Below are 17346 nucleotides of genomic sequence, written 5' to 3' on the forward strand. Positions count from 1 at the left end.
CAAATTAAGTTCAGGACACTCATTTATATACCGAAAAACACTGAAAATATCAGAATCAGAATCAGAATCAGAAAGGGTTTTATTGCCAAATGTTGAGCAGGTTTACAACATTAGGAAATTGCTGCGGTGCTTCAGTGCAAACATACTGTCATAAATTGCGCTTAAATAGACATGAAAAAATAAAAGTAAGAATAAGAATTAAAAGTGCTACGTAGAAAGATATATACATGAGTGCAGGTGGTGATCAGTGCCAAAACATGGAATGATGCAGTGAACACAGCGTAGGGTCATGTGTTAGTGGTGGGAACAGTCGTACATTTATATCAGATAATACTCAACATATTATTTCACTGCAAGTCTTCTCACACTTACCAAGCTGCTGGACTGTATAGCCGACCCCCCCAGTTTCCAGTTCCCCACTCCGAATAAAAGTGAGATACCCGGAAAGGTCTCTTGAGTGGAGAAAGAAACTTCCACTCAGAAGGGATGTTACAAAATCCATCATGCAGATTTGTCCTTGAGTAAAATTTGCTTTATTGTCAAACGAGTCCCTCTCAGGTAGTTCAACACAAAAAAATCTTTTTAAAAATGTAATCGAGCAGCAAACCAAACACACCGCAAGCTAGCTGCTGAAGCCCTGGTCTTCTGGCTCTAAGAATAAATCAGTTTCCCGAAGCATTTCAGCACAATGACATCCACTTTGCATACGATAACACTGGAAGAACAAGGTCTGTTTGATAATAATGACAATGGATACCACCACAGTTAACTTACATGCAACATTAAACTGGCCACTGTAACAATTATGAATGAATGGCACCAAAATGACAGACAATCAGACTTGATGGCCCACGATTTTATTCATCAGAGTGAGACCTCACTCTATCATTTCCTCTCCATCTACCGTCATTAGTACATCTACACATGCAACAGCCAAGTACTGTGGCAGCCAATCACACAAAGTAGTATAGTCATTTGGAAGGAGGATAGCTGCAGTTAGTGCATCAGTATGTTCAACTCCCTGCTTTGTCCTCAGATATATTTTAATGGAACCATGGAAACGCTCTTCTCCTTTCACCTCATTTGGCTAAACCACTGAGCATGAAAAAGATATAGGCTACATTATGCCATTACTCTTTATTTAATCGCACAGCAGGACAGTTTTTTAAATAAAGCACATGTCTTAACGTAGAACAACTGCGCTTAAAAGCTTTACTATTGTCATCCTGGTAAACATTAAAGTAACTGTAAGAAATAGAAATTTTACTTCTCCTTCTTTCATCATCTTTCCAGAATTTGTACTCTTAAATGTAATTCTACTGCAGTCTGGAGTCTTGTCATTTGTATTTGCTGAGAGGTTACCCAGGTGTATTTCATTCTTCTTTTATTGTTTTATGGTCTTAATATCTCTGAGGTGAGCAGATGATGATAAATCAATACAAACAATACTTTTTCTCCAAGGCAAATACCAAGGGAACGGTCAGTGTGTGTGTCATAGCTCGAATCTGTGCTGGATATAGGCATGCAGTGCACTTGCCAAATGTAAATCAGCTATTGATATGAAGCATAGGATTATATGCTTCGTATCAATAGCATTATATGAGTAGCCACAAGCAACAAGAAGATAAGACATGGTGGATATTTAGCTTAGACAATCCCGGGGAATTTCTGCCGCACCTCATAGGGAAACAGCCCCATCTGCAGGATTTTAGCATGCGTGGAACCCAACGCCATCCCCTCCCACTTGGCGAAGTTACCATAACTTTAAATTCAAGTGCATCTCTTTGTTTCAGCAAAGCTTAATGAGTCTCCTGAGAGTACCCCCAGGTGAAATCGCTCTAAAATAAAACTCCCCTTCTCTAACACAGAACAATGCTGTTTGGGTTTTGCTGTTTTGTTTTTTTAAATACAGAAAATACTGTATGTGCAGATTTTAGATGGGACACTGCAGCACTTTGCCAGCAAAATAAAGGTGTTCTCTTTCACAGTGTTGACTTGGTGAACAATATCCTGGAAGTGGTCAGCATGGACTCAGCGTTTCTGGACACAAGGTGCTGGGTTCCCCCAGAACTAAAAGCAAAAAAAACACGAGCATCTGCACATGCTCACACTTGATATACTCAGAGGAGCGCAAGCTCAGGGCTTAAATACACACACACACACACACACACACACACACAATGGGAGATTGGCCATGCTCTCTAACCCCTTTCTGTGTACACGGACCTGCCTCTCAAATATCACTGAGTCCAGACAGAGGAGAAAGACCTTTGCAGAACAAAGAAAGGTTCTGATAAGGAAGCGCTTGCTGGTGACACTCTGCCTTTTCTTCTAACTACAAAGAGACCATCTGCCCCTGCTGGCTCGTCCGAATTGTCCTCTTCTCTTGACTCATTTCAGATATGACGAAAACACCAAAGACATTTGGAAAAAAAAACACAGGCGCGAAAGAGGGGGCAGTTTTTGAAGTGGGTTGCATTGGAGTGATGAAAGGGACAATATTGAAGTTGCAGAGTTGAGCGAGCTTGTAACATAGGGTTAGGCTGAAGAGCTCAGAAGGAGTAAGCAAAGTAACCTTGACAAGAGCAGCTACATTTCACCCAGACTTACTCTCTTTTTAGGGTCCCTGAGGTGTCAAAAGGCTGCTTAAATTAATAAAAGAAAAGGAAAAACAAAACTCTACAGTATAACAGTATACATCATTATAGAGTTTGCTGATTCTCGTAAGTAGTGCTTTTGTGTGTCTTCGCTTGTGCGTGCATGTGTGTGTGTCGAAAAGAGCTGGAAGCCATGCAGAGGTATGAGACAGATGTGTGTGCCGGTCATTACTGTAATAGCTCCATTTACTTCATCTACCCTGGGAGGGACATCTGGTCAGCACCATCTGGACACACACAAACCATACATGGCAACCGCCATCCGTGATGGGGTTTCATGGGTAGCCAGCCAGCAACAGGAGGAAAGCTTCAAAATGGTCATTACATATGTGTGTATGTCTGACAGTGCACGCATTAGCCATCTCTGTCACTCTCTCAGTTTCTCTCCCAGTGACTTCCTTCTCACTGAGTTCACGTCTTCCTTTTTTCTCATCTCGAGCCTCCTCTTTCATACATTTCTCAGCCTCCCCTGAGTCCGACTGCTTCTGAAATGAATCCGTCGATTTTGCCCAGAGACTAAAATGCAAAATGAAAAAAGCCACGGTGAGTAGTACCAAAGTGCAATTGTCTGAGACTCCTACAGTGCCGAGGAGATGATGGTCATCATTTTCTAAGTGTGTGTGTGTGTGTGTGTGTGTGTGTGTGTGTGTGTGTGTGTGTGTGTGTGTGTGTGTGTGTGTGTGTGTGCGTGTGCGTGTGCGTGTATGCGCGTGACTGAAAGATACACAAACCTCGAGCTCATCTACATGTAATTTCCTCCTGGGTGAGGACAGGGAAAAGCGTGATGAGGACAGGAGTAGAAGGAGCGGTTGAGAAGCGAGGCAGAGAGTGAGCCCAGCTGAAGCTCAAGAACGGCAGCCTGATTGTCAAGCAACACGTAGCCATGGCAACGACAAATGGGGAGAGCAATGAAAAGAGGTACAGAAACAGTGGAGGGGAAAAAAGAAATGGGGGAGATGCTTCAGGTTAAAACTACATTGCTCAGAGATTTAAAAAGAAAAGAATTTAGCTGCTTTCTTACGCTACACTGGAGACTAATGTTACATCCACTCACAGGTGATATTTCAGTTACAGTCAAGAGCACGGAGATTAAATATTGCCTGGGGATACTTCTTCCATGTGGTCTCACCCTTCCAGTTTAGATTGCTCAGCAGTGTTCAGTAGTACACTTTAATATTTATCCCTAAGTGCGTATCTCTTTTCTGCTGTTGTGCTCTTCTACTTCTTCATCACTCCATTCTCGCTTTCATTTGTATTCTGTGTGCATACTGCCTCTCCTCATTCTCCAGCCCGCCATACACCCTTTTTTCCTCCTTTGTCTCTCCGTTGGTTCCCTCTCCCTTATTGCCCAAAGATCTCTTTTTCTGGCCTCCATCCCCTCCAACCCTGCAGAGAAGAGCTGACATTGGGCATGAGGTCAGAGAGATGGGCAGTCATGCTCCTGCTGTCAGCCAGCTCAAATGGGCTTAGATACAGTGTGTGGAGAGACCTAAGGGACACCCTCACTAGCCTTCGGCGCTGGCTTGGCATATACAGACACACACACACACACAAAACCCCTACACATTCAATCACACATACATACGTTAAAACCAACAAAAATGTCACCTTCACTTGTAACAAGGACATTCATTCAAGCTGCACATATAAAATGAGCGTGTGAAAGCCCATACATGAAAGCACACACATGGTTTTACTCACACAAACACAGTGAGACGTGGAATAACAGATTACAGAAAGGACAAATTCCTTTGGAGAGCAGTGGATTATTGGCTGTTAAAAACAGACTTTTGAAAAATAGAGATATAAACCTCCATGTGTCATATGCATGGACTGGATATATGGAATAGGCATATACCAGGAAAAAAATAAAGTAATTAAAGTAAAATATTAATTAAACTTCATTAGATCTTTTCAACTAGCCTTCTGTTCAAAGAACGCTTGTGTCATCTATTGGTGGATATTACATTGCCATAAGTAACTATAAGGTTAGCACCGCACTGAAATGTCAGACTCTCCAGTCAGCTCATTTGAAATTGGGATATGATTACATCTTTGTATTAATGTTAAACTCAGAAATTGCAGGATCTTTAAAAGGGTAATCATTGCTGTGGTATTTTAAGTAACACAGTTAGAGAAATGTCCCATTTTTCCACATTTTTACACAAATGGCATAACATATATAATAGGATGTCATGGCTAGGGTCACTTTGGATTACAGAAAGAAGGATGCTGTCAGAAGCACTGTACCAAACTGCCCCCAGGTGGTAATGATACACATTGCAAAGGTTAGATAAAGAGGACGTAAACAAAGCTGTGTACTTTGATAAATTAGTCGAATGGATATTTTTTCTCTGTATTTTGCTTTATTATTAGAATAAGAAACTCTTTAGGGAAACCTGTACAGTATGTTTTGTTTCCCTAAGACACACCTATAATATAAATTACATCATTTGAGTTTCTTAATAATATTAAGCTCATCACACATCAATATATATGCATATTTAAGGTGAAACATTACCTGCACTGGAGTAGTTGTTGCAGTTGGGCCTCCTCTGAAGGCTCAGGTTACAGGATAGGATTGCAGGGCACACAGGCTACATAAATGGCCACCTCCATTCAGGGTAATGAAGGCAGTCCGTAGTGCTTCGTCACCTGCCCATCAAGAAGTGTATCACTTTTCATACCTGGAGAAGAGAGAAGGAAAAGTTTGTTGAGTAGAAAGAGCTCATCCATGTTATGTGCTGGGAAATACCAGTTTATAGCTTCATAGGTTGTTATAGATATTTGACAAGAAGGACTGGTAAGTACATACCTGTTAGCTCACTGTTGGTGATACTCTTTTCTTATTTCACATTCCTCTACACATTGTTGTGTCCTTCCTGCCCGCTAAGAGCTTCATGGCTGAAGCCACCAGCATGAGAAGCAGCAGTGGAGGTTTAGGCAGCGGAGGGGCTGGGGGAGTGCGTGCCTCCCAGGAGCCCACTCTCAAAGTCGGGGTGGTTTTGTCAGATGAGAGAGTGGACTTCCTCCGGGAGCAGGCCTTCTATGTGCTGAGAGTGAAGACAGATAAGTGGAACCGCTTCATTGGTGCTGATGAGAACCAGAAGATTATACTGGATTTTCTGGACCACATCTGGACTAACAGGCTGCTGCTTTTCACTGGACCTGGAGGGACACTGCATGCAGGGGATGCTCAAGTAAGATAAATGCACAGAAGGACAATGATAAATGTATATGTATACAGATAAAAGTGATGAAAAATTCAGGCAACTGCTTTTATAAATGTTGTTTTCATCTCCCCACCCAGTCTTGAATAAATATTTAATAGAGCATAAACTGTTTATACTAACATCTCTGAGGTAAACATAAGAGGAACAGTTATGATACACATATTTTCACAATCTTTAGTGAATTTAGTTCCTATAAGTGACAAAAGCTGGCATACAGGTACACAGGTGTTTAACAGAAACTCCTGGGTTTGTAATCTGCACTCCATCTAATATACACATTTTTCTGAAATAAGTCGCTACTTATTTCTAGTGCTTTCAATGTTCTTGAAAGCATTCCCACTGTTTTTTCATCTGTGAAGACATCCCCGCCATGGAAGACCAAGCTGCTGTGTGTCCTAAAGAAGGGCGTGAAGAGAATTTCCCGAGAAGGATTCAGACACCAGTTCAGGCTGGGAGAAGTACCTGGATACCCAATGGAGCACCTGCCTGTTGTCATATCTGAGGTTGGGTAGTGTGTTCAGGTGTAGGATGTCTACAAGTGCACATTTTCATATATGTTGACTGTGGATGCAAAATTTTCTGGTTTACAGTTTTTCTGGTAAGTTCTGTGTACGTGTCCTTGTGTAATTTGTGTGCGTGTATAGCTACCTTATGAACACCTCTTCATACAGGTGCTGGTGTGTGTGCTATCCAACGGTCTCAACCACGAGTCCTGGCCGAGGGTGGTGTCTGATGACATCCACAGGCACCTGGAGAAGCTGAGGAGCAAGGTGGTCACTCTGAGAGGCCGAGCCGAGGGGCGAACACTGCTGCCCCTACCCCTGTACGTGGAGAGGGCACGACCTCAGGACATTGTGCTAAGGTCGGTGGTGTCACAATACACAGACAGCCAAATTATAGCTGAGAATGTTGGGAATTTTTAAAGTGTTGCGATGGCTTTGAATGGTGTCTCCGAATTAATCGGTTATTTTTAATTATAATTTATAATTGTAAAAGTTTCATTTGCCGCCCTTTTTTCAGGATGGAAAGGGGCAGGGCATGGGGAGCATTTACCTGGTAAACAGGCTGTTTTCTGGTCAAGTTCGTCGATGAAAATGTTCCGTTTGTCAGACATATTACAAGAAAAGTGGGCGTCCTTGTGTTTTACAAGAAACAAGACAAAAGACGGGATTCAGAAAGTGAAAAAGCAGGGTCAGCTGTCATATTTGTTTTCTCCTTGAGTCAAGTTTAGACAAATTGCTGCACAGTGGCGGAATGTTTTTCTTTCATGTTAGCTAAAGTTTACCTTGAGACCTTGAGGAACTTGGAAAACGCCTTCAACACAGCATCGTCAGTTAAACAGCTAAGTCTGACAAAGTTTAAGCAGTGGAGTTAAGTCATTAGCGCAAAAGTCCTACAGTAACTCGTTTTATTTCTGATATTAGCTTAATAGTGAAGAGTGAGGGTTTACATACTTGGCTATTGTCAGACTTTTGAAGAATGTATGGAGTAAGAGGTAATTGAATAATGTAACAAGAAGTTACATTAGTACTACGCACTAGTTCTTAAAGAACTAGTGCGTAAAGGCACTGGTAAACGCTGGTTGGCATTAACAATGTCCTAGAGAAATAATATACAGTACCTCATTTGTAGCGTTCGTATTGTACGTATAGCTTCAGTAGCTCACTTCTATTTTTATCCAGACTGATTGCTCTCACTCTGTCCCTCTCAGCCACACTGGATGGCCACTGGACCGTGGCTTGTTATACTCTATAGAAACTCTGATTGTGCAGTGGTCCGGACAGATATGGAGTGTGCTGAAGAAAGACTCTGGTATGATGCTGCTTCAGGGAAACCACCCAGGCCCCAGCGTGGAGCTTCAGTTCTGGGCAGCTCAAAGGGAAAACCTGCTGGGCATCCAGTCACAAGTATGACGTTATAAAATAAGTATAAGACTCGTGTTATTCATTAGTTTAAAAAGAACAAAAAAAATGTATGTAATGTATGTTAAATGTATGTTAAATGTTTATTAAATGCGTCCAAAGTTAAATAACAGTAGAGGTATATAAAAGTCGTCCCCGTGAGCCAAAGCTCATGCTCCAGATTGCTCTGAATAGTGAGTTTCCACTTGTTATTTTCTATTGCTGCAAGGAGCTGACATCAGCTCCTCCTGGATTTCTTTATATAGTCATCTGCTACAGGTACAGCCACCTTTAAAGTACTGACAGCACAGCTCACAAGCAATGGCAGACTTCTGGAGAATGATCATCCAGAAGGGACGTTTAAAGGGAAGGTTAAAGAGTCAGCTTGTTTCAGTCCATTTAAAGAGCTGTGAATGCTGGGGTGCTCTAGTGGAATCACAATATACAGGAAGGAAACCTGACAACTAATGAAATTTTACTTTATATTCATTGTATGCGATGCTTAATGTTGAGATGTGTCCCTGTGTCAAATGGTAAATGGCCTGTATTTATATAGCGCTTTACTAGTCCCTAAGGACCCCAAAGCGCTTTACATATCCAGTCATCCACCCATTCACACACACATTCACACACTGGTGATGGCAAGCTACATTGTAGCCACAGCCACCCTGGGGCGCACTGACACCAATACAGATGAACAGAGAGGGCAGCAATGACGAAAGTTGTCAGTGTAGTACAAAACCTGTACATTTATTATACTCTTGAAATAATAAGTCAGTGCATGTTAATATGAGATCCTTGGTTCCAGATCCGCAGCTCCAAAGTGGAGCAGATCGTGGAGATCCTGAGAAGAGTCAAGAGCAGTTACTACTCTGCCTTCAAGGACGTCTGCGTCAAAGTCAATGAGGGTAGATCAGCATTACTTCTCATTCATCAAGGCTTTAATTTGTTTTGTCATCATGACATGAGTATGACAGCTCCAGCTCCCATTTAGTTTAATTTAAGAAACAGATCAAGCATAAATTTTTCTTTATGCTTACTGAACCCAGAATTTTACAGCATTGTTACCCTAACAGAACCTTTTTTTTCTATACTTTGCCTTTTCATTGCATTTTCTGTGTCATCATGCTCACTTAACAATCATGGGAAGTGCAGATATCATGTTTACACTGGTGCTAAATAAATGTAATCAGAGATCACACCTTTTAGAGCACCATAAATGCCCCATTATGTTCACGTTATCGACTGATACTTGTGGATGTAATTATCACAGCCGTGCTGGAAGCAGAAGACATAGATCTGTATCTACGCCCTCTAAGGAGACTGATTACAAACTTGGAGGAGAAGAGTTTTCCACAGGTGGATGCGCTATTACCTCCTCTTTTTCACACGCTCTGCCTCATCTGGAGTCATTCCCAGTATTACTGCACTCCTCAGCGAATGGTGGTGCTTCTGCAGGAGTTCTGCAACCTGATCATTGAAAAGGTACAGGTGATGCATGTCTGTGCACATGTGATGAAAAGGAGACGAAGGAAGAGGAATTAAAAATTTATCTCTGTAACGACTTTGTGTCTGAATACAGGCCTTTGCCTATTTAATCCCTGAAGAGTTGTTTAAGATGGAGCTTGAGGAAGGGATGGAGAGAGTACAGATAAGCATCTCAGTTCTGCGCACCTTCAAGAAATTGTTTCACACTTACCGCGAGCAGATCCCGAAGTATTACAAACACTCACAGAGCATCAAGCTCTGGGACTTTCCAGTGAAACTTGTGTTTCAACGCTCAGATTGCATCATGGAAAGGCTTCTTATGATCGAGGTCTGTATCTTGGTTTTCCAGGAAAATTGAAAAATCAACATCTCTCACTCCTATAAAGGAGGGAGTATTTTTTTAATCAAGTAAATCTGCATGAAAATGCATATTTTTGAACTTCAGCTCCACGATATTATGCTGATCCATCACTGTCTTTTCTCATTTCACTCGTAGGAACTTTTTGCAACAGCACTGGACTTTCTGAAGCTGGAGAAAATTGAATTAGGTGGATCCAGAGGGAAAATCTTAAGTGAGATGGTCTTCAGCATGAGTGAGGAGTTTCATGACCGCTGGCGGACCCTTAGAGAGAGCAAATATGACCCCTTGGACTGCACTAATGACGTGAGAGCTACTGAGAGAGTTGCCGTTGTTTTTAATATCACGCTGCTCTTTAATTGTGGCATTGGCTGGCACAGGCAAATAATAAAAAATAACAATTATATTTTATTTTTCTGCCCAGCAGTACAATAATTGAAAGGTAGAAAAGCAGAGTAGTTGCTAAGCAACACACAAGAACAAGTGGCAGGAGTCATTATTAGTCAGCGCATCAATATTTAATTTACTGGATATTTTACAATAGTTTTCAGCGTGGCTCAGAACAGGAACTCGATCAGAAATTGATCTGTGTTATAATATATTTCTCTCAAGTATGTGTTAATCCAGTCAATACTGATTAAATGAGCTAAGGAGGAATTTTATGGAATGAAATTGTCTAATAATTTAAATTGAATCAAAGCTTTTTAATCACAAAGGCTTCTCAAAATACCCATCATTTCCCCTCTAATGCCTTCTCAGGATTTTGTGAACCACTATAGGTGTTTCTTGGAGCAGAACAAAGATTTTGACCAAAGGCTGGGAACTGTCCTCAATTTGGCCTTTCAGCACTCCAAAAACCTGAAGTCAGCCTTTAAGGTAGGCCGGTTACTCCTTTAAAAATCATTTAGTAGTTTACTTAAAGTAGCAAGTGTACGACATTTAGCAAGTTAACATAATAGCATCATTTGGTTGTTTTGGGGGATTTCAACTAGTGGTGTGTACATGTTTTGTGCCTTGAGTGTACAAAATGTCACAAAGCTGCTGTTGTTCCATCTAGCTGTTGAAGATTTTTGGCACCCTGCTTGAGAGACCCAGAATCCACCAGCTGTTTTCACCTAATTACAGTGTGCTGTTGGACATGTTTAGCCAGGAAGTAGGCCACTGCCAGTTTATACTTGATCAACACAAAGATGGGGTGAGACAGATTGAAATTATGTTCCTAATTACTCGCACACATTTGCTTCACAATACGCCACGATTCAGCTGCCGTATTTTACGCGTGTGTCTGTGTGTGTTGTGAGTGTTTTATGTGTGTATTAATTAACGGTTTGATCAAGTTTAGCAATTTAAAACACTTCATTTTTGTCTTAGCAGTGAGTTTTATAATGTCTCTGGGTACCTGGGTTTTTCCTGCATACATAATTTGATTTTCAGTTGCCCCAAAGAGATTTTAGACTGAATTTTTTTTTTAAAAATTACAAGGGTTGTAATTAAGATTACAATGCTTGGCTATTATTTTTAATTACTGAAGCACATTAGGCATTTTTTTAATCAAATAACCAGACATCTTTGTTTAAGCACATGTGCACTTATTACATGTTTTCATTTACAGTTATTGTATGTTTATATGTTTACAATGTAGGTTGTCTGACACACAGGAAAAACAAAATGATGAGATTTCATTTGGGATTGTTCTGTGTCTTCAGTTTTTGGACCCAGCACAGTGCTGTGACACACAGGACACTGTGAGAGACATAAAGTTAACACCAGCTGGTATTCACAAAATAAATGGCACTGCTAAGAAATACATTGTGTGTGAGTGTGAGAGTGAATGAATAGTGGCATTGTAAAGCGCTTTGGGTGCCTTGAAAAGCGCTATATAAATCCAATCCATTATTATTATTATTTCCTGTATACTAGGAGCTTAATTTAAATAATATGAATATTATTAAAAATATGTAAACAGAGCCTTTGCACACTTGCATAGAAATGTAAACATCCACAGCTCACTGCTCTTACACCCAGCGAGAACAGTGTCGTTAATTACAGCGGAAACATAGTGCTGTAACAGCTGCTTCATAAATAGTTTGCATGCATTACATGTTAATTGTAGCCACAGCAGAAGATTTGAGATGACACAAATGGCACTGAGGTCCACATACTTCCGCGTGAGAGTGTTAACTCAAAGTGATTTGAAAGATTAAGCTGTCAGCCAAATGGCATGAAACCTTGTGTTTCAGCTGCAGTCAGGTTTTGCGATCCTGGGAAAGAATATGCCTCAAGTGGCCGGTAACCTCAAATGGTCGCAGGAGCTCCGAAGCCGGATTCTGACTCACAGGAGTAACCTCTGCCAGCTGCCCCACATGTAAGAACCTACCTAATAAACACAATAAGGATGATTTTAGAGTATTTTTTGGTGCAAAGCACTTGGTTATTAATCACTAAGGGTATTAAATCAATAAAATGTTACCTTCCTCAGTTGACATACATGGGTTTTGAAACCCAGCAGATCCATTGATGTTATTATTATAATTTGCAGTAACCGAAAAAAGTTTAAAAAATATATATCTTGTGTCCATTGATTATTTAAAGATTTAAAAAGAACATCAAACATTCAAGGCTTTAAGCAGTCAGCTGTAACTAATATTTCAGATTCATGTACCCTGTATTTAATCATCTGACCAACAATGTGCACCTAAAATATGTATTTTGGTTATAAACACTTTTTTTTTTGCATTTAGCATATTCATTACAAGAATTTATTTATTTTACTGTTTCTGCCAAATGTTTACAGTATACACATGACTTATACTTCACTTGCTATATAATTCTTTTCCTGCATTATCTCTTTCTTTCTCCGTCTCTCTTTCAGGCCCCTGGATTGTGCAGAGGCACAAGATGTCCTCCAGAGGTGTGAACGCGTTCTTGAGGTTTTGGACCAGCATGATGAGGAGATGTTCTTAGAGTGGACCGAGGGGCTTGAAGAAATCTGTGAAACACACCTCAAGGAGCCACTGTTGGCACTGGATAGTGAAACTGGCTTCTTCCAGGTCAACTTCAGTCCTGGTGTAAGCCCAAAGACGATTGATTTTTGAACAGACTTTAAAAACAGATAAAAGATATTCCATAGAGGCAAGTAAAGGTGAAAATCTAAAAGTCACAGTCATTTTGACTGTATGAGTTCAGAAGTGAAATGACTTGTCAGACTGCTTCTTTAAGCTCTGCAGGAGAGAGATCGAGAGAAATTCAAGGTTTTGTGAAGAAAACCTGCTAGTATCAAATTGAGCTCATAGAGTGTTTTTCTCTGCTAAGTCATTATTCAAACTAATGCCTCTGTCTGCATTTCTTTCAACTCAAGGTTAATAAAGCCACATTTTTGTCCACTAAACTCACTTTGTGAAACATTCCCCAGAAGTAGCAACAGCAGTTTGATACACAGATGAAGCATATTTTACTAGTATAATTAATCACCATGGGAGGAAACAATGGATACACATAAATATAAAATATGAGAAGGTGTTTGGTAACTGATATCTATTCCAAAATCATGTACTATAATCTATGGAAATCAGATTGTACTTTCTTTTGTTGTTACTCTCCACAGTTAGCATCTGTGCTAAGAGAAGTGAAATATCTGGGCATGCTGAAGACCCAAAACATTCCCCAAGCAGCTCTTCGTCTCTATTCTAAACGAGAGAGACTACACATGGTAGGTCATTAACCCTCAAGCAGTTTTCTGGACTTGACAGCTTTCTTTAGAAAGCGTGTTTTTTAGAAATATGTTGGGGGTTTTAATGCTGCATTTTATTATGCAGTACACACAAACACTGACTTTGGTGACCCAGTGGTACAACCAGCTCCACAGCACCATCCTAGCTGTAGAGCTGGGACTGGTCAAAGATGAGATGGATGGGATGAGACGACAGCTGAATCCGGCCCTCCGGGAAGTGACATGGGCTCAGGATGACCTATGGGACTACATTCAGAGTACACGAGACCTGGCACAGGTACTGTAAATATGCAGGAAATGTTGTACTGAACTTAAAGCAAACAAAAAGATGCAAGGCAGTGCCTGCATTAATGGGTGAGTTTCCTGTACATGTGTTGGTTGACACTATTTTGCAGCATATTTAAATGATTTTGCTTTTTTAAGTAGAATAAACACTGTCTCTATCAACATTTGGGCTGATTTATTTTAAAAAAGCCAGCGGTCGCCTGTCTGCATGAAACCCCAGAATCCTCTGTGTGTGGGCCAAGCTAGTTTTCTTAATTATAGCCCTATCTCAGAGCGCTTCAACTCTACAGCAAGCACTTGAAAAACAAAAAGCAACATGATGCCGGAAACATAATTATTGCCTGTAATTGTTGCTCCTTTTTTTTTTTTTGCCATCGCCAGAGCATTTCTAGTCGTGTCCAGAAGAGCAAAGCTAATGTGGAAGCAATCCAGGCCTTGATGGGTAAATTCAGCAGCCGGGCTTTCATTACCAGAAAGAGTCGTGATTCTACTCTCCTCGTTTTCGCTGACATTGAAGAGAGTGTTTCCAAACAGCATGCTCTCATTACTAGTACAGGGGAGCAGATACACAAACTACTGCAGGTATATTCATCGTATAATCTCCATGCTGGAGAGATGCTGTGCACACATTGCAAATGTTAACACAACCGATATTCATGTGTATGTTTATTTGGTGTTTAAACTTTTCATTCAACACATAATTTTCAGGAGAACCAGTCTCTCCTCAGTGTGACGGATCTTGACAGCAGTGAGTGGCATGCCTATACTGAGTATGTTGACAGGATGATCCTGGCAGGCTTCACCAGCGCAGTACGCTGCTCTCTGCAGTACCTCATGGACAATACAGATGCAGCTCAGCGTATTACACCTCTGTTTGAAGTCCAGTTGGTTCTCAACAGCAATGAGATGACCTTTGACCCTTCATTAGACTTGAGCCACACTGGTAACTTCTATGATATTGTGGATAAGATGGTGGGCAACATTACAAGCATGGCTTCCCTCATTCCTAGAGTGGCAAGTCACAAACAGCTGAGTAACTACCAGGTACCACACAGATTAGATTATAAATGCATATACATATACATACATATATTTCCATGTAAACAGACCCTTATCATAAGCAATCTTGATTTTCCATCTTGCAGGGTGACATTAATGAAATGGAGGATTTGTCAGACATGTGCCACATAATCCGCTCACGGGCACGTGCATCTGTCGCTAAGGTTAGTGACATTTTTTTATGGTCACATGTGGAAGATTATTTTATGAAGTTTACAGGCGAATAGTTGTGAAAGTGTTTATTTACAGGTCAGGGAGTACCAGGCATCATTTTCTAGCTACCGCTACCTCTGGACTGATGACAGGTCAGCTGTGTGTGGCTGTTTCTGATTTGTTTTGATTGTTAGCAAGTACAGAAATAATTTTTGAATTGTCTCATATGTTCACAGGTCTGAATTTATGAGACAGTTCCTACTTTATGGACATGCATTAAGTACAGAGGAAGCTGAGCTGTATGCCGACTACGAACTAAAGAAGAACCCACCCACCCTGGACAACTTTAAAGAACAAGTGTGTTCAACATTTGTGATCCATTTATGCTGTAACCTTGGTTTATTTCACTCACATTTGGAAAGCAATGCAACAATAATAACTGAATTATTCATTATTTCAGATCAATCTGTTTGAGTCACTGTATGTGCGAGTGAGCAAAATGGAGGACCGAAGGGTGTTTTGTGGTTGGCTACAGCTAGATATCAGACCCTTCAAGCACACACTGATGAATGTCATTAAAAAGTGGAGCTGGATGTTCAAAGAGCACCTTCTTAACCACGTGAACCAGAGGTCAGACACATAAAAGTCAAAATAAATAAAACTTTTTTATCATTTAAAAGACATTTTTTAAAGCCAGTCCTCTGAAACCTCACTTCATCTCCCTTCTTCTCTATTTAACAGTGTGAGGGAATTGTCCCAGTTTGTCCAGGACACAGCATGTGGCCTTTCCACCAAGGTGTCAGATGGCGATTATGCAGGCCTTGTGAAAATCATGGGGCACCTCATGGCCATACGAGACAGACAGATCAGCGACGAACAGCACTTCAAACCGCTCAAGTCTACCGCTGAACTTCTAAAGACCTACGGACAGCAGCTTCCAGAGAGTGTCTGCACACAGCTAGAAGTGTGAACCAATTCAAAAACACACATTTTTTCATTTATCATAGGCGATATGTACAGTTATCAGTGCTTCTTTCCCACACAACACAGGAGCTGCCGGAAAAGTGGAAAAGTGTCCGAAAAATTGCCTTCACGGTCAAACATGAGGTGGCACCACTACAGTCAAATGAGGTTTCAGTTATCCGCAGGAAATGTGTTCGGTTTGAGGTGAGGCTTTGTGTGATTGGGGTAGGATGTCAGTCTGGCAAAGAGCTCAATATCTGACACATAAAACCTCTTTCCTGCATTATATATATGAAACCCACACAGTGTCTGCAAAATGATAGACAGAAAGGTAGAGGCAGATATGCATTAATCCTTAATTTGCTATGATTTCATACTTTAGGTCAAACAGCATGAGTTCAGAGAACAATTTCGTTCAGAGTCAATCTTTAAAATCAGTGTGGAGGAGCCATATAAGCTTATTGATAAGGTGAGCAGGGGGCACATTTCTTTTAGTGTCTGTTAAAAGAGAAATCTTAACAGTACTTCTTTCAAATGTAGTACACAGTGTGTGATTAAAGAAAATTTAAATAACATATCAAAATTGCCTGCAGTGTAATCGAGGCGTAGCTACGATGGAGATGGAAATGAAGAAGTTGCAGGACACAGCTGATCTGTTTGAGGTCAGCTTCCCAGAATACAAGCAGCTGCGGCAGTGTCGCTCTGACATCATACTTGTCAAAGCAGTATGGGATATGGTCGTCTTTGTAAAGGTACGGTTGAACTCCAGAAAGTTGGGATGGTGTGTAATATGTAAATAAAAACAGGCAGTGATTTACAAATTTACAAATATCATTTTATTCTCTGTTGGACACAGAAAACATTTCATGTCATGAACTGAGGTGTGTGGCAGGCAGAGAGTGGACAGCTTTCTTAAATATCACAGCTTTTATTGTGCTGGCAAAAAAACAGAAATCAAAAGCTAAATAATGTGGACAGTGATGGGGCTGTAACAAACTAACTAAAGAGACTGACAGAGACTACACACACCATGAGGGTAGACACGACAAAGAACAGAGAGAGATGCAGAGAGTATATAGACAGAAGGGAATTAAGGCAGATTGAACACACCTGTGAACACAGCTGAACAGAATCTAAATAAAGAGACACAAGAAGCAAAACTGAGACAGAGACAGGAGCTCGATGCAGGGACCAGTGCTAAACATACATGGAAACATAACTGACTGGGGAGACAAAAGGATAAAACAGAAGATTATGGGCAGAGGAAAGCATAAACATGAGGAATAGGAAGGAAGACATATTAACTTGGAACGGAGATTGGGAAACCAGGTAGAACCCAGGAAGACCAGAGAGACATGACCAGGGAGACAGAAAGCGTTGAAAACACTGAGATACTGATGACACGACATGTAGATGAGACTAGGGCAGACCAGGCACAGAAAAGGGTACTCACGTAATCAAGAACCACGAAGTAGAAATATAAATAATGACAACTCATAGGCACTAGGAAATACTGAAG

The 17346-nt window shown here is 40.8% G+C and overlaps 1 protein-coding gene across 1 annotated transcript; it reads left to right on the forward strand.

Moving 5' to 3' along the window:
* The first annotated feature begins 5557 nt into the window (after positions 1 to 5557).
* LOC146648299 (dynein beta chain, ciliary-like) lies at positions 5558 to 16707 on the forward strand. Its single transcript, XM_085390073.1, has 24 exons — positions 5558 to 5857; positions 6250 to 6393; positions 6535 to 6752; positions 7602 to 7797; positions 8600 to 8699; positions 9065 to 9276; positions 9374 to 9607; positions 9776 to 9943; positions 10397 to 10513; positions 11878 to 12002; positions 12510 to 12705; positions 13242 to 13346; positions 13453 to 13644; positions 14034 to 14234; positions 14361 to 14696; positions 14798 to 14875; positions 14961 to 15016; positions 15101 to 15221; positions 15325 to 15494; positions 15606 to 15810; positions 15915 to 16031; positions 16210 to 16296; positions 16421 to 16579; positions 16684 to 16707. Exons 1-24 carry the CDS (start codon positions 5558 to 5560, stop codon positions 16705 to 16707), a joined length of 3861 nt encoding a protein of 1286 aa, XP_085246199.1.
* Positions 16708 to 17346: the final 639 nt, after the last annotated feature.

The sequence above is a fragment of the Rhamphochromis longiceps genome, linkage group LG18, assembly GCF_057381845.1.
Source record: "Rhamphochromis longiceps isolate RC_006_pf linkage group LG18, R_longiceps_female_GT1.1, whole genome shotgun sequence".
Taxonomy (NCBI): domain Eukaryota; kingdom Metazoa; phylum Chordata; class Actinopteri; order Cichliformes; family Cichlidae; genus Rhamphochromis; species Rhamphochromis longiceps.

What these genes read in the sequence shown, in the direction of transcription:
- LOC146648299 (XM_085390073.1), top strand. Translation starts at nt 5,558, where the DNA reads ATGGCTGAAGCCACCAGCATGAGAAGCAGCAGTGGAGGTTTAGGCAGC. An exon ending in TGCTGGGCATCCAGTCACAA is followed by an intron (nt 7,798 to 8,599) that starts GTATGACGTTAT and finishes CCTTGGTTCCAG; the next exon opens with ATCCGCAGCTCCAAAGTGGA. An exon ending in CTCTGCCAGCTGCCCCACAT is followed by an intron (nt 12,003 to 12,509) that starts GTAAGAACCTAC and finishes TCTCTCTTTCAG; the next exon opens with GCCCCTGGATTGTGCAGAGG.